Below are 23,977 nucleotides of genomic sequence, written 5' to 3'. Positions count from 1 at the left end.
ACACACACACACACACACACACACACACACACACACACACACACACAACAACAACAACAACAACAACAACAACAACAACAACAACAACAACAACAACAACAACAACAACACTTCCCTAGTGGCAGTCAGCCCTTAAATGAGGTCTAAGAGAGGTGGAGCCAGGCTCCACCCCTTCTGATTGCACAGGTGAATTGCCTTCACCTGTGCTTCCAGAGCTGATCATGTCTTATCCCTAGGTGCTTAATCAGCGGATCAGGCTGTAAGTCAAGAGTTTCCATACAGTGACTAAAAACTTTTTATCTGTAGTTCATAATTGATTGAGATCTGTTTTGTGTATTTGTAACTCCAGTGTGCGTACAGTTTTGCTGTTAGTATTCAATATAAACATTATTGAATTAATAAAGAATTTTTTCTCCTTCTCTTTGCTTCTTCCCCACACCAAAACAAACAAAAAAAAATTCAAAGCTGAACTGCTACAGTGCACACAAGCCTCTATCCTTATTGAAATGTGAAATGAGTGACCTTTGTTTCCTGTCCCAGTTTCCCATTTCCTACCACTTCAGGAAGTTGCCTGGAATGTAAAACTGAGCCAAGCTGAAGTTTTTCATAAATGTTTAAGGCAACTGTATTACAGCACCCAAGGACTGAAATAAGCTGAGAATTCAGATCCTGATTCTAGAGGAATGACTGCCTTGAAACTCAAACATGTGCAAATATACAAATTGTATCTACATGTCTTATGCAGGATGTTGTTTGTATTTCCTTTAAATATATCTGAAAATTGAATTAGCACCAAGAAAATTTCAATGAATTTGATCTTATTTATTTAATTAATGCAGAATTTGTTACCGCATGAGGAGGGTTGGAACTAGATGATCTTTAAGGTCCCTTCCAAACTAAGCCATTCTATGACAAGATCTTTAAAGAGGTTTTTAAGATGCTCAAACTTGATGTTGTTTCTTCACTTATGTATACTTTTTTTACTCGATCTGAGGGCTTTTGATGGTGTTTATGGACAGCTTACTGCAAAGGCACCATTTGGAAATCCAGGAAACGAGCTCAAGGAGCTAGAGGTAGCTATTTGCAGGAAGCCCGCTCAAGGTGATTGTGGACATTCACATGATCTACACATATTTATGCAGCTCACCACGCCTTGCCTCCTTCTCTTTGCCACTGACACCCTACTCTTGTATTCAAGACTCATATCTGAATCTCACTTTGGCATTGATAGCTAATCTTTACTACTTATGTTCGATAAGCTTTGTGCTTCTGCTTCTGTAGCAGGAGGCCAGACTACAACCACGGTACTATTCAGTCTACAAAGTATTGGTTTGCTTGGTCTACAAAGAGATTGATTTCATCTACTGTGTATGTTTGTTGGGCAGGTGGTGATTGGGGAGGTACAGGATAAGACTTAAGGGCCCTTCCAAGTTCAGGATGTGCTAAGCTGTGGCATCCAGACTTCAGACTAGGAATTGTTAATGTTGTACTCGAGCATTTATTTCCATATGTGCTGTTGCTCACCTCTGACTCTAAAATAGTATTAATAAATGGAGGGAGTCTGTGTTCAGACAGCTAGATATGGAACATAACCTGTGCCAAAAAAAAACGACTGGAAACAACAGGTGTAGGTTGCATTGAAAATGGTGATTGACCTTGACCATATATGAGGGCTTAACTATATCAAATGAGAAAAAGATGGGTGGAATCCAGTTTACCACAATGAATTTTATAAAAATGTTCAAAATAACTAATTTTTTGTCATTGTATTTCCCATGATTTTCCCTTTAAATTCTCCCTTGAATTTTGCCATATCTATATTTAGTGTGCTTATTGTACATAGTGAATCAAAGATGTAGTTGTTCTTGTTCACTTTTATTTAATAACCTTATTTAATCAAGTTTCCTCTTGCTGACTTCCTTCTGAAGTTACTCTACTTCTGTAAATCTCTCACATGATAAAGACACAATTTGAATTTAATTCCGAAGGCTTTACGTTTGTTTCTGCTGTTTGGTAATAAGTAATTAAATGTTTAATCTCTTAGACGTTTTAGACACGATTCTAAGGTGATTGTAGAGATCAGTTGGCTTTGACCACCTTCACTAAAGAGAGTGATATTTTGTCTTTAATACGTAGAAAGAGACATTTGCCCAGTATCCCAACTTTAAAGAAAGCCAGTGATAAGAACTGGTGTTTTTTAATAGCACATCAGAATTACCATAATAAATAGTGCTTATGCATCACAACTCATTAAACAATACCCTGACCGTTAATGAATAAAAGCAACTGTTAGGTGCTTGTATAATCAAAGAATATTACGATGTTATAATCACAAAATACAGGTGCCTTCACCTGTGCTCCTCTGGCTGACTCATGGCCCACCTCAGGTGATTAATCAGAGGTTCAGGCCATGACTCAGCAGTTACCAAACACTCCACCCCTTCACAGCATGAACCAATGACCAGGTTAACTAAAGGGTAAGCTTTCCCTAACACAGAGATCCGGTATATCGCGACGCTTATACAATTTTTATCACGACGCTTGTTGGTACAATTCAAGACAAGTGATGACCAGTGAATGTCCATATTCATCTATGGGACAGCGCTCGATGATGTGACTGGAGGCATGAGGTGCTGAGGTGCAGGTCCGTTCTATGTTCCATCAGTCCCATGCAGACCATCACGAGGCGTTGTACGTGATCTGACAGCAACACTGGAACGCTTGATGGCATCTTGTTCCTTCCGGTGGTCCTGAAGGCTCACAGGCTCACGGGGAGTAATACAGATGTTTCAGAGCTACCAGGAGGGGAAGGTCTGCTCTCCAGGGCAAGATACAGGCCCTATTTCTATCCTGGGTCAACACTCCTGCTTGTACAGGCAGCCAGGATGTGCCCCAGTACCACACCTTCTGGCCAGATGTCTGCGGCTGCATAATGATATCAGGCACCAAAGGAGGTGTCCTGATCTGCCACAGGGACACGATGGGGGTCCCTTTAGCAATGAAGACTGGAGTGTTGACCACAATATCAGTAGGCCATGGACCTATTACTGGAGGGACTACTGAGCCTCCCACCTCCAATAGTCTCCCCCAAGGTGCAAGTAGGCCACACCACTTGGGTCCTACCTGCACCTTCCAGGGCCATTTTATTTTATGGGTACCCGGCTCTAAATTCTCAGGGGCAGGGAGCAGAAGATTATTTTCGTTACCAATCTGGGGTCTTACCTGATGATCAGTGCCCGTAATTTGGATCCTAAGCGGGGTGGCCCATGTTGTCTGCAACATTCTCAGGGCACTGGGTCTGCTGTCCCGAGGTCTTTCATTCAGGTCCCGCAGGGTTTCATAGTCTTTTCGTCCACCCCTGCAAGGACTGGGAGTCTGTCTTCAGGGCAGCCTTAAGAATACCATTATAACGTTCAATGAGGCCTGCCCCCGCTGGATTATACAGGAGGTGGAATCGCCATTCAATGTTATTTTCTTCTGCCCAGCGCTGTATCGTTGCACCAGTAAAATGAGTCCCTTGGTCGCTCTCGATGACCTGAGGTGTGCTGTAGGCAGACATTAGTTTAGCGAGTGCCTTGATGGTATATGCCTGGTTTGCTCTCGGTACTGGATAGGCCTGCATCAGCCCACTTGCAGTGTCCACGCAGATCAGGGCGTATCTTACCCCCTCAGAGCGAGGAAGGGGCCTGATGTAATTGACCTGCCATCGCTGGAGAGGATTGTGTCCTCTAGCAAGATGGGCTGTTGTTTCGGGCAACCATCTCGGTCTCATCTTGGAGCAAGCGTTGTAATCCTAGCATGCCTGGACGATATCAGATAGTTGTATGGGCAGTCCCCATGCTTTAGCAGCTGCCCACATTGTCTTTTGTGCAGCATGCCATAGCTTCTGATGTAACCAGCAGGCCATGGTCTCAGATGGTGAATTCTCAATCCATCGAACTCGGGCCAGTGTGTCGGCTTCATCGTTTCCCGGTGACTGTAGGGGCTGATGACCAGAAACATGGTAGACACGTACAGTCCTGTGTTGGACCGTATTCCATATATCTAACCACATGTCTTCGCCACAGATCGGTTAGGCGTGGATAGTCCATTCCTGGGTGGCCCACTGTGCAATCCAAAGAGTGAGCCCCCGGTACACAGCCCAACTATCTGTGCAGATGTTCAGGATACCATCACCGGGTTCCTTGGTTATAACCATCCGCACGGCTCGCAGTTCTGCCCATTGGCTGCTCTGACCATCCCCCTCGTCAAACCAGATTGTCTCGGTGGAAGGATGGTATGCTATTGCTCTCCACTTGCTCGGGTTGCCCTTGCTGAAGCCATCTGTGGACCAGGCATCTTCAGGGATAAGATATTTTCCCTACTGAACGGGACTCTTCTCTGGTGGAGTGACCAGTATTTCTTTTGGTGCATCTCTGTGATACATCACTGGGCCTAGAATCTTCTGCAGTTTTCTATCAAGGGTGATGAAGACAGACTGCTCCTTTGGCCGAGATAGGCGACCCATCATGCCACTGTTTCTGCTTGGGCCACCCCTGTCTTAGGAAGGTGGGTCAGATCTTTCACCCACCCCTGAATCGGCAGAGTGGTCTTGACTATAACTGCAGCTGTTTGAGTTATTGGCTCTACTGCCTGTAATGCCGAATAGGCAGCCAATAACTGTTTTGTCAATCATACTGTATCTTTCTTCTGCTCCGTGCCAAACCTGAGACCAGAAAACAATGGGGGTCCGAACAGAGCTCTGGCTTTGCCACAGGCCCCAACCGAAGCCTTTTTGAGTAACATAAACATCCAACTCGGCTGGGAGGGTAGGATCGAATATACCCAATGCCTGGGCTTGTTTAACTGCCAGTTTTGCTTGTTGGAAAGCATCCTGTTCTGTTTTCCCCCAGTCCCATAGCTGCCCCTTTTTTGTGAGTCTGTATAGTGGCCTTAGCAGCTGCGCTAGGTGAGGTATAAAGGAACACCAGTAACCCAATATACCTAGAAACTCTTGCAGCTGCTTCGATGTTGTAGGGACTGGGAACACCTGAACCTTATCTATAACAGCACTGGGTAGCACTATGGTCTTTCCTGACCAAACCACCCCCAGGAAATTTTACGGACAGGCCCAGACCTTGCACCTTTTGGGGATTTATAGCCCATCCCCTCTGTTGTAAATAGGCGGTTAATCAATCTGCTGCCTGTCCTACTGCCTCCAGTGAGTCGGATGTCAACAGGAGATCATCAATATAATGATATAGGTTAACATCATCAGGTTTTCTCCAATCAGCCAGGTCACGCGCCACTAGATTGTGACAACACGTTGGTGAACGCACGTACCCCTGTGGCAGGACCTGAAAGGTCCACTGCCTGCCTCCCCACGTAAACGCAAACTGATCTTGCGATTCCTCAGCAATTGGGATACTGAAGAACGCATTTGCTAGATCTAGGACACAATGATAGGTTTTTATCTCCCTACTCAATGTGTCCATTAGGGAGGCAATATTGTGTACGGCTGCATGAATAGGCAGCGTGACCTTAATTAATTATCAGTAATCTACTGTCATTCTCCATGTGCCGTCCAACTTTCGCACTGGCCATATGGGGGAGTTATATGGGCTGTGTGCAGGTCTTATAATGTTCACTTTTTCTAATTCCTGCACCGTTCTCGATATTCCATCTTGCCCACCCGGGAGTCTATACTGTCTGACGTTAGTAATCCGGCGCGGTTTTGGCAGGCAAACAGGCCCATGTATCGCATGGCCTCTTAATATTGCCTGCACCGCCCGGATACTGATACTTCTCCGTCGAAGTCTGAACTCTCCCACAGTTCTCTGGAGGGCCAGACCCCATAGAATATCTATGCCCAGGATGTATTCTTGGACTGGGGCAATAGACACCTTGTACTCCCGGGGTGGGAGACACCCAACCCCTAATTTTAACCATGTTTGGGTGACAGGAATAGTCTGTCCCCCAAAACCACCAATCATCACTCTGTCCCCATCAAATTTCGTCAGATCTCCGTAGATAATTGATGTTTCTGCTCCAGTGTCCACTAATGCCATAACTCTGAATATTTTTTTCGGGACCAAGAAATCATTAATTCTACTTACGGCCTCCGGTCCCATCCGGAGGCCCTATGGGGACTAACATCCCTCGTTACACCATGAATTGTGCTAGGGCCAATTCTTTTGCTTCTGGTGGCTCAGGCATTGTGGCCCAAGAAACCTGAGGCAGCTTTTTTTTTTTTTTTTTCCCCCCCCTATTTGAACAACGGAATCTTCTAGGTTCCATCTTGTTGTTGGTACCCTCTCTATAACCCTACCCTAAGAAATCAAGGGTGAGTTCTGGCATTTTTGATTGTCCTTCAGTTGTCTCCAGAGCTGGAGAAAGACATAGTTGGGCTGGCGGTCAATCTTAGCAAATTGGACCCCAGCCCAAATTAAATTATTAATCATTTGTTTATGGGAGACCCTTATGGGTACTGATAGAGGAGCTCCAGTAGCCGGCATTTTGGCTTTACTGACCAGCAGGACCTCTGCTTCTTCCAACATCCGAATACTGCGCCTAGTCCACAGGTGTTCTGTTTCTCCCAGGTCAGCCGCTATCTGGGCAGCCTACTGGACTACAGCTTCTGAGGCCACCAGGGGATTTAATATAGAGACTAGGGTACTGTATAACCAAGATGTTATAATTTTGTATAACCAAGATGTTATAATTACAATATAATCAAGAGAGTAAGGCAAACAGACAATGATCACAAAAGAGAATAAGTGGAAGAGCTTACCCTTGGGTTGAGCTCACCAGAAGATACCAAAAGAGGGGATCTCCAGAAGAGATCCTTCCCCTCTGGTAGCCAGCTCTTAAATAGGTCCAGGAGGGGTGGAGCCTGGCTCCCCCCCTTCCGGCAGCACAGGTGAATTGCTTTCACCTGTGCTCCTCTGGCTGACTCAAGGCTCACCTCAGCTGATTAATCAGAGGTTCAGGCCGTGACTCAGCAGTTCCCATACAGGTACCATACAGATGAGAGGGAGCTTGCTGTAGAATCAAGTCTTTCATCCCTGCTGAAAATTTGACCATATCAGGACCATCAAATGTGTCTTCATAGATAGCCTCCCTTACACCCAGTTCGCGGACATAATTCTGAAGGTCCTCCATGGAGGACCACAACCCTGTATGTAGAGGTATGCCCGATTTATGCAGCCATACCATACGGCAGGCTGCCGTTAACCATTCTAGTATAGAATGGTTTTCATCAAGGTATTGCTTACCCGCATATAACCTCTGTCTGAGAGCAGGATGGACAGTCATGGTGGCCAACTCAGCTATTTCTGGGCCATCCACCAAGACACTTTCTGCCCCAGAATCCCACAGTCTTAATAACCAACCCCGCACACTTTGTCTAGGCTTCTGCCGAAATCGCTGTACTAAATCCACCAGTTCTGTTGCCGTGTATGGCCAGGCCGTTCCATGTAAATGAGTCTGGGTAGGGGGCCACTGATCAGGCGGCACCCCTGCAGGTCGGTCCTGCACTTTTTTTGTTTTCTGGGTTATGACAGGATGGACTTCTAGTAAGATTGGTCAAAATTGGATATTCAAGATCTAATTTGGATTTTTTATTTTCCTCATCAACCAAGTCTGTTGATTCACGAGTCTGGTCATCGTTTACTGAAATGTTATGAACTTCGACTATGGGAAGACGTAGAATGGGCTTCTTCCCCGTTAATACACCAAGTTCTTGCTCTAGTTTTTCCAATAGTCTTTCAAAAGTTGATTTTTGTTCTCTAAAATATTATTTCTTATTTCCACATGATTTAGGGCACTTAATAGTGGCCATGCCACCGTGGAGACAACCAGCTATCTTTCTTCAGTAACGAGCACATCCTTGCTAAGTCCCTGAAAGTAATCCAACATGCAATATGGGGAAATATTGCCCGTAACGCATAAGGGACCCGATTTTCTCAATGATATCCGCTCGCTCATAATAGGGGGATCCCACAAATCCTGGGATCTGCCCTGGAATCTTTTACTCTAGAGGAGTATTGTTCTCCCCCTTGACCCATTTATAGAAATTCCAAAGAAAAGACATGATGTAAATTTGAGTATATTTGGCCTGCCTGGCTCACCAAGTGTATAATCAAAGAATATTCAGACATTGTAATAACAAAATAAACAAGACAGTTAGGCAAAGTAGACTACAAAACCAAAAGAGATCAAGTGGAAGGCTTACCCTTATGCTGGGCACCACAAAACACCAGAAGAGGCCATCTCCAAAATAGATCCTTCCCCACTAGTAGCCAGCTCTTAAATAGGTCTAGGAGAGGTGGAGCCAGGCTCCACCCCTTCCGGCAGCACAGGTGAATTGCCTTCACCTGTGCTCCTCTGGCTGACTCATGACTCCCCTCAGGTGCTCAATCAGAGGTTCAGGCCATGACTCAGCAGTTCCAATACAGTGTTAAAGAAAAATAGATATGGTAACACAACTGAAAATTACCTTTTCAATCTTACAACTTTTAAAATGTGATAAGGTGTCTGTTCTGATGGTTTTACTGCATGAAGACAGCTCCTATATTTTTTGTAAAATTACCAGATGTTTTTTCATTTGTAGTTCTACTAAATGTGAAAGCTGTTGTTCACAATTACAAAATTATTGCTCGTAATGGAAGTATCTTTATTACATGGAGCAAGTAAAGGTTGTTGTCACGGAGTTGACCAGATCAATCTATGTCCGTGACAGGGGCGACAGGCCTCTGCCCTCCCCCCCCACCCCAGTCCCACAAAAATGGGAAGGAAGGAAGGAAGGGAGGAAAAGAGGAGCGGCGACAATCTATGGAGGAAAACTTATTTTACTATAATATCGGAATACAAGATAACACAATATATACAATTTAATTGAAATTGAGATTAATAAATCAGACAAGATGAGAGAGAGAGAGTTCCCGGGACCGATTCAAACCTGAAAAGCTTGGAACGGCTAGGAAAGCACCCTCCAGCACCCACTGCCAGGCAGCAAGAGAGCGCCCCCCCCCCCCCCGGAAGGGCCAGATCCCGTGACTGCTGTAATGTACAGGGATAGGTACTTGGAATTGGGGCAGTGACACTTTAATGCCCCATACACTACATGATGTTTTGATGTGGAATACTGAAACCCAAAAACAAAACAAAAAAAAAACATAGAACCATGACAGTTGTCCATTAATTATGTAATGCGTGAGCAACTGATGGGTACACGGATGATTCATTTTACATCATCAGGCAGATAATGGATTGGAGCTTCTGCTGGAACGAAATCCAGTGTAATGACATTCTAATTTGGTGTTCAGATATCACGCAGAACTTACAAGGACTTGAGGACTAAACCCCAAATGCTCAATCTTACAAGTTTCCCATCTGTTTAAACAATAAATAGATATTTTCTGTTTGACAGAAACACCACCTCCAGGATATATCAGTGAAGATGGAGAAACGAGTGACCAGCAGTTGAACCAAAGCATGGATACAGGTAACATTTCATTTTTCACCACTTTGTAGACTTGGGATTGCTTGTTGTGATCCCTTTACTTATAGTGGTATGCTTTCAGCCCAAGTGATGACAGCAGCAGCCCTCTGTACAACCTGTTGTGTTGCATTTCAAATTAATTCTTGTTAGGAAGGCTCTATTGAAGGACCTTCTCACTGGAGAAGTGCATAAATAAAGAAATGTTCACAGACTCTGCATGTAGAGATCTCTGCCAAATGCCCTGCTGAGGTGTTAATAGGCTCTTTACAAGGAGAGGTAGGTTCCCAGGAGTCTGGAAAATTAAATGTGATCTGAATTCTGAATAAAGATGAGACACGCTGGAAAACTTGTTCTAGGTTTTCTGAGATTTCTTAGTCCAAAGAACATTAAGATGAAGCTAGTACCTAAATTAACAGTCATACTTATCTGTCTGAAATAACAAGAATCATTTGCTCTGAACCAATATGTGTTGCTCCAACAGGATCTCCAGCAGAGCTGTCTCCCAGTACTCTCTCCCCAGTTAATCACAGCCTGGGTAAGCTGGAAACTTGTTTTGGTGTGTGAGGACACACGCTCCTCTTTATGTATACAATTACACTAAAAATAAAAGCATAACTTAGCAAAGTCAGAGTTGTGTTGGAAGAATACTATTGGATTGGCTTCCAGATGATAAGTATTATAGACCTGGGTTAATAACTAGCTAACAACTACTGTACTTCTGCAACTGAATGTCTAGGAAAGAGTAAAACCTCTGAGTGATTCAGTTGAATATCTTATTTAACATTACCAAAGTGTTTTCAAGTTACAGAAAGGCAACAGGAGTTTCTCAATGTCTGGAACTCACAGTAGCTTAATTATTTTGTTAACCAAAATGCAAGTACTGAAGTACTCAAGCTATGCCCATTTTAGATCATCTCCTCTCTTCCCTTGTATGAAATACTGAATTTCATTCTTTTTTACTGAGGTAGGTAAAAATCACAGCAAGCAAGCAGAATAGTAATATGCATAAGCTTGAGGAGACAAGAGCTGTCATTCCTGGAAGAGAAGAAAAGTAGGGCAGATAGGGTTATTTTAGGCTCAAGTTCTGTGCTACTCTTATTGTTTATTGTTTTCAGACTTGCAGCCAGTCACTTATTCGGAACCAGCGTTTTGGTGTTCAATAGCATATTATGAGTTGAATCAAAGAGTGGGAGAAACCTTCCATGCATCACAGCCTTCCCTGACTGTAGATGGCTTTACAGATCCATCCAATTCCGAACGGTTTTGTCTAGGTTTGCTTTCCAACGTCAACAGAAACGCAACAGTGGAAATGACAAGGCGCCACATAGGTAAGGATCTGATCTTTACACTATTTTAACACTTGAGCCTAGCCATATGTATAATCAATGGATATTAAGATATTATAACCACAAAAATAACAAGAGAGTTAGGCAAAGCAGACTAAGATAATAAGAGAGAAAAAATGGAAGGTTTACCTTTATGCTAGGCTCACCTACAAAAACACCAAAAGAGGGGATCTTTAGACAAGATCTTTCCCTGTTCGTAGCCAGCTCTTAAATAGGTCTAGGACAGGTGACTTGCCTTCACCTGTGCTCCTCTGGCTGACTCATGGCTCGCCTCAGGTGATCAATCAGAGGTTCAGGCCATGACTCAGCAGTTCCCATACACCATGAAATCATTTCTGTAGTGGTCCAGGTAGGAAGAACACAGATCTGTTTTGGGATCATTTCACCCCTGTGTATCCAGCCTCCAAACTTCTCTCTCGAGGCTCGATCATGACATAATCAAGATTTTCTCCTTAATAGTTACAGAATACTGTTTTCCACATTGCAGCCTCTTCTTCAATAAATTCTATATTATTTTTATTGGATTCTTTCATTTAGCAGTGTTCACTAATTTTTTATTTTTTATTTTTTTACTGATACATTTTTAGTAGAACCTTTTGACTTTCTCCACTCCAAATCAGATACTTGTGTAATAAAATTGTAGATGTGGAGAAGCCCAGGATGTGCTTGTGATGATCAATTGTGGGAGAAAGCAGGCATGTAAGGTGCTCTCCCTTTTTTTAGAGTAGCTGATTTTTTATTTATACAAAAAGGAGAGTAGAGAGTAGCTTCTTCAAAGGAGCTGTTAATTACAAATTGATTTTGGGGGAAATCAATTGCATATTCCTCTTGCTTGTGCCAGAAATAACCCGCATAGTTTTTTTTTTTCACTCTGAGACAGAACAAGATTACAATTCAAAAGTGAGCAATAGGATTTCTGAGTGATTTCTTCTCAGAAATAGGTCTAAATGAAGTCCCATTATTTTTTTTTTGTCAAAGTGGTACAGAAAAAAGGGGTATGCAGTGGGTTGGACAATGGTATGGATGCATGCAAGAGGAGAGTCTGTCCAAGTGATATATTGCTCTGGTTTTTTTTCCCCATCGTCTTAACAGCAAGTGCCACTTCACATACAGCACTTCACATTGGTAGGCTAATTATGCTGAATCTAATCTTTTTATTTTAATTGTGATATTCATAGAATCATAGATTCATAGAAAGGTTTGAGTTGGAAGGGACCCTTAAGATCATCTAGTTCCAACCCCCCTGCTATAGGCAGGGACACCTCCCTCTAGACCAGGTTGCTCAAAGCCCCATCCAGCCTGGCCTGGAATGCATCCAGAGAGAAAGCACTCACAACCTCACTGGGCAACCTGTTCCTGTGTCTCACCACTCTCACAGTAAATAATTTCTTCCTAATATCTAGTCTAAATACAGCCTCTTCCAGTTTAAAGCCACTTCCTTTCATCCTGTCGCTACCTGCCCTTATAAAAAGTTCCTCCCCAGCTTTCCTGATGTGAGAAACCCTCAAAGTCAAAAATTACAGGTTAGGCAAAGATCTTAGTGATAGCAGCAAAGTTTATTTGTTATTGCAATAACAGGCGCACACCCCCTATTGGCAAGGGAGAAATTGTGCACCAGTCAGTGAAATTCATTCCATTATATACCCTAAACTCGACGCAGTTAATGCTCTCCTGGTGCTTGCTCATTGGTTGAGCATCGCAGGCTCACAATTTCCCCAACGCTGTTGCTATGATACATTTCCATATAAGGTCCATTACCAACCTGTTGATTTTTTTGTATGTTTTGTACTTTCCTATGGAGATAGGAGGGCAGTGTTTCCAAGAGTGAGCACGTTCGTTCTGTCCCATGCCAGGCTCTCTCTCCACCCTGCATATTTACCTTATGTTGTGCCTGTCTGAATTCTACCCAAGTCAGAATGCCCCAAATCTTAACTTTTTACTCTGTTCGGCAACTTTCTTAGTGGAAGAAAAACAACTTACATAACTGTTTCACAATAGGGTTATGAGTTCAGTAAAGGCCTGCACTACACACAGAAAATACTGGAAACTTCTACTGCAAAAACACAATCTACCTCTCACACTGTAGGCCCCCTTCAGATACTGGAAGGCCACTATAAGGTATCCCCATAGCTTTCTCCAGGCTGAAGAGCCCCAGCTCTCTCAGCCTGCTCTCATAGGGGAGGTGTTCCAGCCCTCTGATCATATTTGTGGCCCTCCTCTGGACCTTCTCCAACAACTCCATGTCTTTGTTTGTGTTGGAGGGCTCCAGAATTGGATGCAGTACTCCAGGTTGAGTCTTATGAGAGCAGAACAGAAGGGCAAAATCACCCCTTTTGACCTGCTAGTCACACTTCTCTTGATGCAACCCAGGATACAGTTGGCCTTCTGGGCTGCATGTGCACATTGTCGGCTCATGTTGAATCTTTCATCAATCAACACTTCCAAATCCTTCTCCTCAGGGCTGCTTTCAAGCCATTCTTTGCCCAGCCTGTATCTGTGCTTGAGATTGCCATGACCCAGATACAGGACCTTGCACTTGACCTTATTGAACTAAATAAGTTTCAGTGGTTTACAGGCCTGTTCAGCCCAGTTCCATGACTGATGGGGTGGGGGGACCCACAGACCCACACCATGGGGAAGGGGGAAAAGGGGAAAGGGTAGGGGGATGGGTCTAAAAACAAAACAGTGGCAATAGTTTGAAGAGGAAAGTTAATTTACTAAATATGATATCAGAATACAAGATAACATAATAGAATATAATTGGAATTGAGGCTAATAAATCAAATAAAATGAGTGAGAGAGTGTCCAAAAACCAAAGACCTTACTCAAATGCTGAAGGCGAGACAGCTAGAGAGCATGCACTTCTGAGACAAGCAGTAAGGATGAGAAAGGGAAAAGGGGGCATGTTGTGACCTGTGAAAAGTTTTGTCTTTCCCTCTGAATGCAAAATGGAAACATAACAGTGAAAAGTCCTCTGGGATATGTAGTTCTCTTTTGAGTCAGGTATACGTGTAACTATCAACAATCCATGGAACTGGAGCATTAACTCTTTAACTCCCAGTGCAATACATTATGTTATGATGTGGAATACCGATAACAAAAATCATAAAACCATGACAATAAGGTTGGCAAGTGCCCACCTCTCAAGTCTGTCCAGGTCCCGCTGGATGGCATCTCTTCCCTCTAGTGTGTCAATTGCACCACTCAGCTTGGTGTCATCTGCCAACTTGCTGAAGGTGCTCTCAATCCCACTGTCCATGTTGCCTTCAAAGATGTTAAATAACACTGGTCCCAACACTGATCCCTGAGAAATGCCACTCGTCACCGGTCTCCACTTGGACATTGAGCCTTTGACTGCAACTCTCTGAGTGTGACCATCTAGTCAATTCCTTATCCAGCGAGTGGTCCATCCATCAAATCCATTTTTCTCCAATTTGGCAACCAGGATGTTATGCAGGACAGCATCAAATGCTTTGCACAAGTCCAGGTAGGTGACGTCAGTTACTCTTCCTTTATCCACTGATGCTGTAACTCAACTCCATGAAAGGCCGCCACCAAGTTTGTCAGGCATGACTTGCCCTTGGTAAAGCCGTGTTGGTTACCATCAATCACCTCGTCTTTATTTTCCATGTGCCTTAGTTGGGTCTTCATGAGGATCTGCTCCATGATCTTGCCAGGCACAGAGGTGAAACTGATTGGCCTGTCGTTCCCTGGATCTTCTTTTTTCCCCTTCTTGAAAATGGGGATTATGTTTCCCCTTTTCCAGTAAGTGGGAACTTCACCAGACTGCCATGACCTTTCAAATATGATGCGAGTGAGAAAGTTATTTGCTGCTTAACTTAGATTTGGTTACAGTGCATTACCTGGCTAGAAAATTCTACATCACTCTAGACTAAAAATTATTCTGCTTTTACCTCAAGTATTGTGTGATGAAAAAGCAAGTTAATGGTATTCTGCTGCAGCTATCAGCCCAGCAGTATGCTCATCCAGATAATTGATTTCTATTTTTGTTGTAAAGAAAAAGCTTGGCCTTTTCTGAAGCAAAATATTCCCTTGTTTATTCATGTACCTGGGTCATATCGTAACAATAGTTCCTTTGAATTCTGTTCCAGGAAGGGGAGTGCGTCTCTATTACATTGGTGGAGAAGTTTTTGCTGAGTGCCTCAGTGATAGTGCAATTTTTGTTCAGAGCCCCAACTGTAATCAAAGATATGGCTGGCATCCAGCAACTGTCTGCAAAATCCCACCAGGTCAGTCACCCACAAAAAAATCTAGTAATATACTCACAGAATGCCATTTGCTTTCCTTTTGATACCTAGAAAGGGTTTATCTGTGGTTTTGGTCTTCTGTGTAGCAAACACAAGTAGTTAAGTGCACCTTTTTGACCTTTTCTTTGTAGGATGCAACCTAAAAATCTTTAATAACCAAGAATTTGCTGCTCTTCTGGCTCAGTCTGTGAATCAGGGTTTTGAAGCAGTTTATCAGCTTACCAGAATGTGTACCATAAGGATGAGTTTTGTTAAAGGATGGGGAGCTGAGTACAGGTAAGAAAAAAACTTTTCAATTTAGTCTTAACAATTTTTTCTTTCTCTAATACACTTTCTGTCTGGATTGAAATCTATACATAGAATCATAGAATCCTTAGATTTGGAAGGGTCCTTTAAAGCTCATCTAGTCCAACTCCCCTGCAATGAACAGGGACATCCACAGCTAGATCAGGTTGCCCAGAGCCTGATCCAGTCTTGCCTTTAAAGTCTCCAGGGACGGGGCATCCACCACATCTCTGGGCAAAATGTATACATACAATACTGCACTTTCTGTCTGTAAGTTGAACTCATATTTTCCTTTTCTCCCCTTCAGCTGTTGGACTCCTAAGTCATAAAGACAAGTAAACTAATTTTAGTATTGCACCAAAGTTCATTGAGCAATGAATTTCATCAGAGTTCCCTTACTTGCTTCGTCCTGCTTGTTGGCTTATTGTGGCAAAACCGCTGACAATATCTCAAAGTTTCAAAACTTGTTATACAATTACTGTTAAACCTACCATCATTTAGGTCTCTGTACTGTTCAGTGTGGAGTAAAATGAGTTTGTGGGGTTGTGGTGTGGGATGCAGTTGATGAGACCCAAGGGAAAGTGTTTGAGTGACTCTGAGTTCATTACACAGACTACAACAGCTTTTAGGGGATGGTAAATGCATTGGAACTTGTAGTGGAAAAAAACTTTGCAGCAGTAAGATATACATTTCTGTAGTAAAACTGCTACAAACAGTTGTTTGAGTGGGAAAAAAAAAAAAAAAAAAAAAAAAAAGGTCTTTTATCTGCTTTTAAATACAGTCCAATTATATTCTCTATTAGGAAAAACTAAAAACTGACATTTAGGATGATGCCTCTTTTTAATGTAGGATGGGAATTTGGAAAGAAGAGAAACTTTTAACTGAGCAATTTGAAAGGTTTCATTCTTTTGAAGAGCTGTAGATATGGTTTTAAACAACAACAAAATCCCTTAAATGTCCTTTGAAATTGTTTACTGAAAGAATAGAAGCTTGGTATATCAATACTGTATTGCAATACAGAACATTTTTTAAAGAAATCTTCATAATTTCTGAAGTTAAGATCATGGGGTTTGGGATCTTTTATCTGCTCTTGCAATACATCCATGTAAATATGAACTGTTGGTATGTGGGGGTGGATTCATGGCTAAACGAAGCCAATTTTGTAGATGCGTAGTTAGATGGAATGAAAAATTTAAGTGATGGAATAAATCGGTACCTCTTTGTTAGCAAGAGGTATGCAAGGAAAAATCTGGCTTCAGTTTAAAGACCAGTTGGACTTAGCTCCAAAGGAGAATGTGTATATTCACACATAAATACAACATTCAAATCAGAATAGAAGAAAGGCACAATCAGTCAGATTGCATGAAGACAACTTGAAGTGAATGGAATTAAGTGTTGGATTTCAGGTTAAAGCAGTGAGGAGGCTTTTGGTGAAGTTTCTGCTAAGGAGGTAGAATGTTGATTGTAGTTCATAAACCCTTCAGAGGTCATAGGGTTGAAAAAGCTCCAGAGGAAACTTCCAGAACAGCACAGAAACTGCTGATGGAGTGCTGAATGAGTTTCTGTACATCCTTGATAAAGATGGTGCTGTTCTTATAAAGAAAGTTAAGTTGAGGTAATTACAATAGATTGCAGATTCAGAGATACTCAGATGGGAAATCTGTGGGTAGGAGAAGCTGAGTTTCAGCTTTGAGATGGCTGCAAAGTGACTGTCACTATTTGATCTTTTTCCAGGGCTGTTGAACAGACCCAGTTATAACATATTAAAGAAGTATGTTGTAGAACATATCGTAGGGGAGATGACAGCAGTGGAGTAATGAACTTCCTTCTTTGGAAGAGAATTTGAGAGAAAATGTAATTACATTTCATGTGGTTTAGATTGTTGTTTTATTGGATCACCTTGTTTTGGCATAGACATTCAGGGCAGAGATAACAATGTTTTTTAGAGTGTTGAGAGAGGACAGACCCCAGCTGCTTTCTTCTAGAAAATGTCAAACCTCAGACAGCTTTTGAAATCTATCTTCTCACCGGCTTAATTTTTCTGTCTTCAGTTCCTCTGCTTGTATAAACATATTTCCATCAAGCAAAGGGTTCCTGTGCCGACTGTAAAAATGAAGGGGCTGGAATTGTGTCTGACTAATCTACTGCCTTTGAATTTTAATGCCTCCTCACTTTGGAAACTAGAATTACTGGAGAAAAACTAGTTTAGCAACAGCAGTCTCACCAATCTTGTTTGAGAAAACTCCCATTCCTCAAGTGAGTAGAGAAAAACAACAGGAGTTCTCAGGCAGAGTAGGTCTGTATGGGAACCATTGAAACATAGCCCAAACCACTGATTGACCACCTGGGGATAAGACATGGTCAGCCCTGAGAGCACAGGTGAAGGCAATTCACCTGTGCAACCAGAAGGGGTGAAGCCTGCCTCCACCTCTTTTAGACCTCATTTAAGGCCTGACTGCCAACAGGGAAGTATCTCTTTCTGGAGTTTTCTTCTTGGTGAAGTTTTGCCCTTATGAGTTTAGAATCTTCTCGTATGGGTTATTAGTCTACTTTCCTTCTTTTGTGCTAGTTCTTTTGTTGTCATACCTTTTCTGTAATGTTTTTCTCATTGTCCTGGCATGTCTAATGGCTACATTTGGCAAGCCATGCAAGTACTTATTTACTATGGATTACCTTAAAAATTGTGCATTGAATGGTCACTGGGACCCTGAATACACCAAAGGAGGAACTCCCAGGGGAAACTCCAGGATTCCTAGGTTCCCTGTGGCTAACTGCCACTTAGATTATTTAAGAATGGTGTAAGGAGTGCTCGAAGTCCATCCTGTCATTTTTTTTGTATGTTTTGTACTTTCCTATGGAGATAGGAGGGCAATGTTTCCAAGAGTGAGCGTGTTGGTTCTGTCCTATGCTAGGCTCTTCCTACCCTGCGTATTTACCTTATGTTATGCTTGTTTCAATTCTATCCAAGTCAAAATGCCCCCAATCTTAACTTTACTCTGTTCAGCAACTTTCTTTGCAGAAAAAAAAACAACTTATATAACTGTTTCACAAGAGGGTTATAAATACAGTAGAGGCCTACGCTACATACAGAAAATACTGGAAGCTTCTACTAAAAAAACACAATCTACCTCTCATGATGGGGTCCTGTAAGGGACAATGGTCCCATTATTATTAAATCCCCTTTAAAAATGGCTAACTTCATGAATAAATTAGGGCAAAACTTTTGGACAACCAAGGAAAGAATAGTAGCTGTATCTGCCATGGCATGGCCACTGCTTCTCACCATTACTGCATATCGTTCCTTGGAAGAAGTCTTAAAAGATGAAAATGAGCTTTTGAAAGCTCGTATTAGACAACTGGAAAATACAGTTTCATCTTTGACAGGGAAAACTGCCCCATGTTTAAATGGATCTTCCCCTTTGAAATTAACACCTATATTACCAGAAGGGAAAGAAGACTTAGATCAGCAGGATCCTTGGGTCCTAGTTGAACCCAAGAACAAAAAGAAGGCCAAGCAAACTAAAGCCAGCTAGAAGATCTGGGAACCTCAGACCCTCTACAAATAAGGCCAGTAATAACTCAGAAGACAATGAAAATCCAAGACAGACCAGCAGGGTTGGCATCCGAAGAGTGGCCCCCTGCCACATACCACATTACATGTAATGGCGCGCTCATACACAGCCGCCAAGCTTATGGATATGTTATAACAATTTAAGCACAGACCGTGAGAGAGCATACCATCTTGGCTGTGGAGATTATGGGTCATGGGGGCCGAAAGTGTAATAATTAATGGGCCCGAGATTTCTAAACTGGCACAGTATAACCACACACTGTGTTATGATGCAGTTTTTCTGACAATATTTAGTATGATTTCCTTGTTCATTTATCCTGACTGTTGCTCTAGAAATCTAGTTCTTACAATTACCATGGCATTCTACTGTTGAACCACACCACCTGTGCAGAGCCGAGCATTTCTGTTTCTTTTTTCTTTTAGTAGTCAATTAAATTCTAGCATAATTATGCTTGAAAACTCTTAAAAAGTGCAGATATCAGCTGTGTTCAGCTGTCTGACATAAACACATAAATGGGTGCAAAATTTTCAGTTTTGACTTATTTTTTAGCAGTAAGGCATTTAGTATGGCACATACAACATTTGCTTCAGTTATCTTACTCTGTAGGGCAGAATGTTATAGAGTCATTAAGGCTGAAGAAGACTTCTAAGATCACCAACCCCAACCCTGTCTCGCTCCAATTTATAGGAGGGAGAGGAGGTTCTTTTATTATCTATATACCCGGCGTGAGATTAAGAAGCAACGGTTCAAATGTTGGTCCGACCAGTTTATTACAAATCTTAATCAGGGAAATGGGGAAGGGGAGGACGGACACTATTATGATTAGGGTAATGGGGAAGGGAAGGAGGGCGATAGAAAAGATAGGAAAGAAGAGGCAAGGAGTCTTTATAGGCAGCAAGAGGAACATAGTCACCACCATGGACCCAGTGAGGTTCATGGTTCAGTCTTTGATCTTCAGTAGTGGTGGGTCGTCAGGCAGAGTTGTTCTGTTGACAACGACGACGACGCGCGATGACGACCATGGTGATGATGGCCCCTTTTCAATAGTTTCAGAGTGGTCAAGTCAGCTGTCTTTAGAGTGACAGCTCAAATCCAAAGTGGTTGAGTCAGCTCTCCTTTGAGTGGCAGCTTCTGGCTTTGGGATCTCAGCAGAAACTCCTTTGTTCCCATCTTCCGGGCCTTGCCAGCAGATAAGAAGGAGCAGGGATGCCCATCTGCATCCTGTTTTTCACAGAACACGATGGTATCGTTCCCCAATTTTCCCACACCTAGCTGGAGCTGTTTAGCCGCAGGCCAGATCTTCTGCCAGTAAACACTCCTGAGCACTCTCATCCGCTCTTCTACAGAGCAAGCAGCTCTGAAGGAAGGGGCTTTCAAATGTTCCCAAAGCAATATCCATTGTCACACGGTTAGCACCCATTAGTTGCCTCCTCAACAAATCAATCAGAGTCTTATCACAAGAAATACCTCAGGAAGCAAGCTTTGAGTCAAAAAAACAAAGAAGGATTCTCACAAACCTGTCCCCACCATGCACACTAACCATGTCCCCCAATTGCCACGTATCCTCTGTTCTTGAACATCTCTAGGGACAGTGACTCCACCACTTCCCTGGGCAGCCTGTTCCAATGCTTCTTGATATATTGTAAAAAAAATGTTACTTTTATAGTTATTATTTGCTTTTGTGAGACCCCACCTGGAGTACTGTGTTCATTTCTGGAGCCCCCAACATGAGAAGGACATAGAGTTGTTGGAGCAGGTCCACAGGAGGGCCACAAAGATAATCAGAGGGTTGGAGCACCTCCCCTACGTGAACGGGCTGGGAGCTGGGACTCTTCAGCCTGGAGAAGAGAAGGCTCTGAGGAGACCTTATAGCAGCCTTCCAGTATCTGAAGGGGGCCTACAGGAAAGATGGGGAGGAACTTTTTATAAGGGCAGGTAGCTATGGGACAAGGGGAAATGGCTTTAAACTGGAAGAGGCTGTATTTAGACTAGATATTAGGAAGAAATTATTTACTGTGAGAGTGGTGGGACACAGGAACAGGTTGCCCAGTGAGGTTGTGAGTGCCTCCTCTCTGGATGCATTCCAGGCCAGGCTGGATGGGGCTTTGAGCAACCTGGCCTATAGCAGGGGGGTTGTATCTAGATGATCTTAAAGGTCCCTTTCAACCTAAGCCATTCTATGATTCCATGATTCTGTGATTTATTGTTTCTTATAGATATGGGTTGAGTATTTTTTTCCTAAGACTGTTTGATGAACCATTAGTACATTTATAGTAATGGTTGCAATTTTTTATCTTTGTGTAGTAGGAATAGATGAACCATCATATGAGGGATTGTGTGATGGAGAACCTCATGGTAGGCAAAGCTGCTTTCTGATCCTCCTGTTCCAACTAATTTTTCAGGCGGCAAACAGTAACAAGCACTCCTTGCTGGATTGAACTTCATCTGAATGGACCTCTACAATGGTTGGACAAAGTATTGACTCAGATGGGCTCCCCTTCAGTACGCTGCTCCAGCATGTCATAGAACTCCTTCCTCCACTACCAGTGGGCTAAATACCAAGGCCCATCAACAGACTTCATAGAACAGCTCATCTGTCGTATTATTTGTGTGTGGTTCCCATGAACTGTTTACTGTACAAAAAGGTGGGGTTTTAAAAAAAAAAAAAACAAAACAACAAAACAGCACTTGAGGTCTTATCAATTAAAGCACCTTGTGGATTCTGTTTTCTATACTCAGTTACTAGATTAAAATTTAATGTATAAAAATATCTTTTTCAGAAAGAAGAAGGGGCAGTTCTAAAGATTCTTAATGTTGTTTTTATTGGGCATATAATTGAGTGTCCTAATGGTTTATCATTAACATGAATAGCTAAGTATATATACAGGTTATGTGTCATGATCTCAGATGTTGCAGTATTGTGCTCTTCTTCATTTCAGTTCCCGTAAATAGATGTTTGGTTTGTTTTTTGATTGGGGCAAATCTCTCATCAAATTCCAAGACTCGACTCCTTTATTCTTTTATATTTTTATATAAGCAGATTTTCAAGTTGTCCTAAACATAAAGATAAGACTTTCCTTTTAAAAAATAAAAGCTTAACTTTTTGCTTCTGCCTTAAAAAAAAAGAAAATCCCTCTGTTGGAAGGAAAAGAAATGTCTGAGATTTATCTGAAATCTCAAGACAATTTATATATGCTTAATGGGGGCTGAAAGGAATCCATACTGTAAATTTTGAGTATCCATCACACTAGGAATCTACTTTTCCCTGCCCATCTGAGTTGATGCACCTGTTGCCAGCAATATTACTGTCAGTCATCTATTAGGGACTTTTTTGTGCCTTGGATCACTGAAATCACTGTTTATCTCATGGAATGAGAATTGACCATAGCATTGGATACTAGATTAAATACAGAAGGTTATTGGCTTACCCCTTACATCTGCATGCTTTTATTAAACAGATGTCACTAAAAATCTTTTATTTAGCTTTTGGAGCCAAACACGTTGAAAAATCCTTTCCCAGGGTAAACTAGAATCTTTTGCATAGGTTTTAAATAGATGCAACTTCTTAACATATTTCAGTAACAGAACTTAAATCGCTGATCTGAGTGGCTTTGTACAGCTTACTGACATACCACATTGTACACATTCATTATGTCATAATGGGCCTTATTATTGAAAGTAGTTGCTTCTGCAAAGCTACTAGGATAGTGGTTGCTGAGTTATGACCAGCAAAAAAAGGACTTTGAGGTTCTTCACCACAGTGCATGCTATTGTGAACCCTTGGACACTACAGCTGCACCATATCTGTAGAATATATTTCAGAATATTTTTAATAAGTCTGTGTTGGGGAGGGGTTGAGAAACTGTATAGAAGGGTTATTCTGACTTGAAAAATACACGTCTTACTAACAATCTTGTGATCTAGCTGTCTGTCATTCTTCTGTTATCGTGGCAGTAGCAGGATTGCCTTTGTACTTTCTCATTGTTACACCCATTACACTAGCACTATACTTGGTAAGTACAGCTAGTGATTATTTAGCTTGGTGGACAAAACATGGCCAGTGTTAGACCATTTAATCAGTTGACTGAATTGAGGATAGTCATGGATATTTTTATGCTGTAATGACTAGAGCATAGAAGCAAAAAATACCAAAACATCAAGCCTTGAGAAAGTGGACCAGCTGCCTTTTAAAAGTTGGCAAAGCAGTTAACAGATTGTGCTAGTTTTGCCAGTAGATTAATGTATTGGTAGAACTTGTGAACGTAAGAAATAAGCTTAATGTGTGTTGCATTTGCCTAATATGTGAATACACTAATAAAAGTTTTAATTCTCACATTGGTTGCTTTGTTATTAATCGCTGTATATATTTTCAGTTGAAGGATACTGAATTAAGGAAAGTAAGTTAGGTTAAAAGTTATGTGCCTTCATGAGGTGCTGAATCTGCAGCTGCAGGTTTTATCTTGCTAAGCCAGGTTCTCGCTGCCCATAACAGACACTTTTCTACAGACTTAGACAATTAGTGCAGACAGAGGGTCTCCTGTTTTTTCCAAATAAGATTGTTAGCTCCCCTATCTCTGGAATGTGTGACAGCAGACTAGGACGGTAAACCACAAATTAACAAAGCAGCAGCAGGTTGGTGAATGGAATTGAGGCCGATGAGATGACCAACCAGAGCCAGCCAAGCGTCCTCCAACCTGACCCAGGTCAAAGAAAAATTAGACAACGGCCTTCATTAGAAAGAGCACCAAACAACCACCAAGAGATATGCATGTGATAAAGAACCGAGACTTGAGGCCGGGGGGGGGGGGGAAGTCAGTCATTTTGGGGAGTCATTCATTGTAATAACCCAGCCTTTTCCTTGACATCTAATGCATATGTAAGTAGCTTGCTCTTTAAGTATGTGCCTTTCTTGCTCTCTGACATGCAGGCTAGGTGGGAATACCCCCCCTGCATCCAGCATGTGTGCAGCACTGATTAAACATACCTACTTTATACCTACTCTGTGGTCATAGAATTTGATTTCTG

General features: G+C 42.2%; 1 protein-coding gene across 1 annotated transcript in view; it reads left to right on the top strand.

Annotated features, from left to right (window-relative positions):
* The window catches only part of LOC122169543 (mothers against decapentaplegic homolog 2-like), a 25,933-nt gene extending 2,648 nt beyond the window's left edge, over positions 1–23,285 (top strand). The window contains exons 4-9 of the mRNA XM_042835785.1: positions 9,410–9,484; positions 9,963–10,016; positions 10,597–10,809; positions 14,940–15,077; positions 15,227–15,371; positions 21,355–23,285. Coding sequence (XP_042691719.1) covers positions 9,410–9,484; positions 9,963–10,016; positions 10,597–10,809; positions 14,940–15,077; positions 15,227–15,371; positions 21,355–21,478 — 749 coding nt within the window. The 3' untranslated portion in view covers positions 21,479–23,285. The remainder of the gene's footprint in view (positions 1–9,409; positions 9,485–9,962; positions 10,017–10,596; positions 10,810–14,939; positions 15,078–15,226; positions 15,372–21,354) is intronic.
* Positions 23,286–23,977: the final 692 nt, after the last annotated feature.

Source organism: Centrocercus urophasianus, unplaced genomic scaffold, assembly GCF_019232065.1.
Source record: "Centrocercus urophasianus isolate 14NV4802_14NV808 unplaced genomic scaffold, USGS_Curo_1.0 seq_547, whole genome shotgun sequence".
Classification (NCBI taxonomy): Eukaryota; Metazoa; Chordata; class Aves; order Galliformes; family Phasianidae; genus Centrocercus; species Centrocercus urophasianus.
Note: the sequence above shows the minus strand (reverse complement) of the source record. Positions and strands in the feature narration are given on the sequence as shown.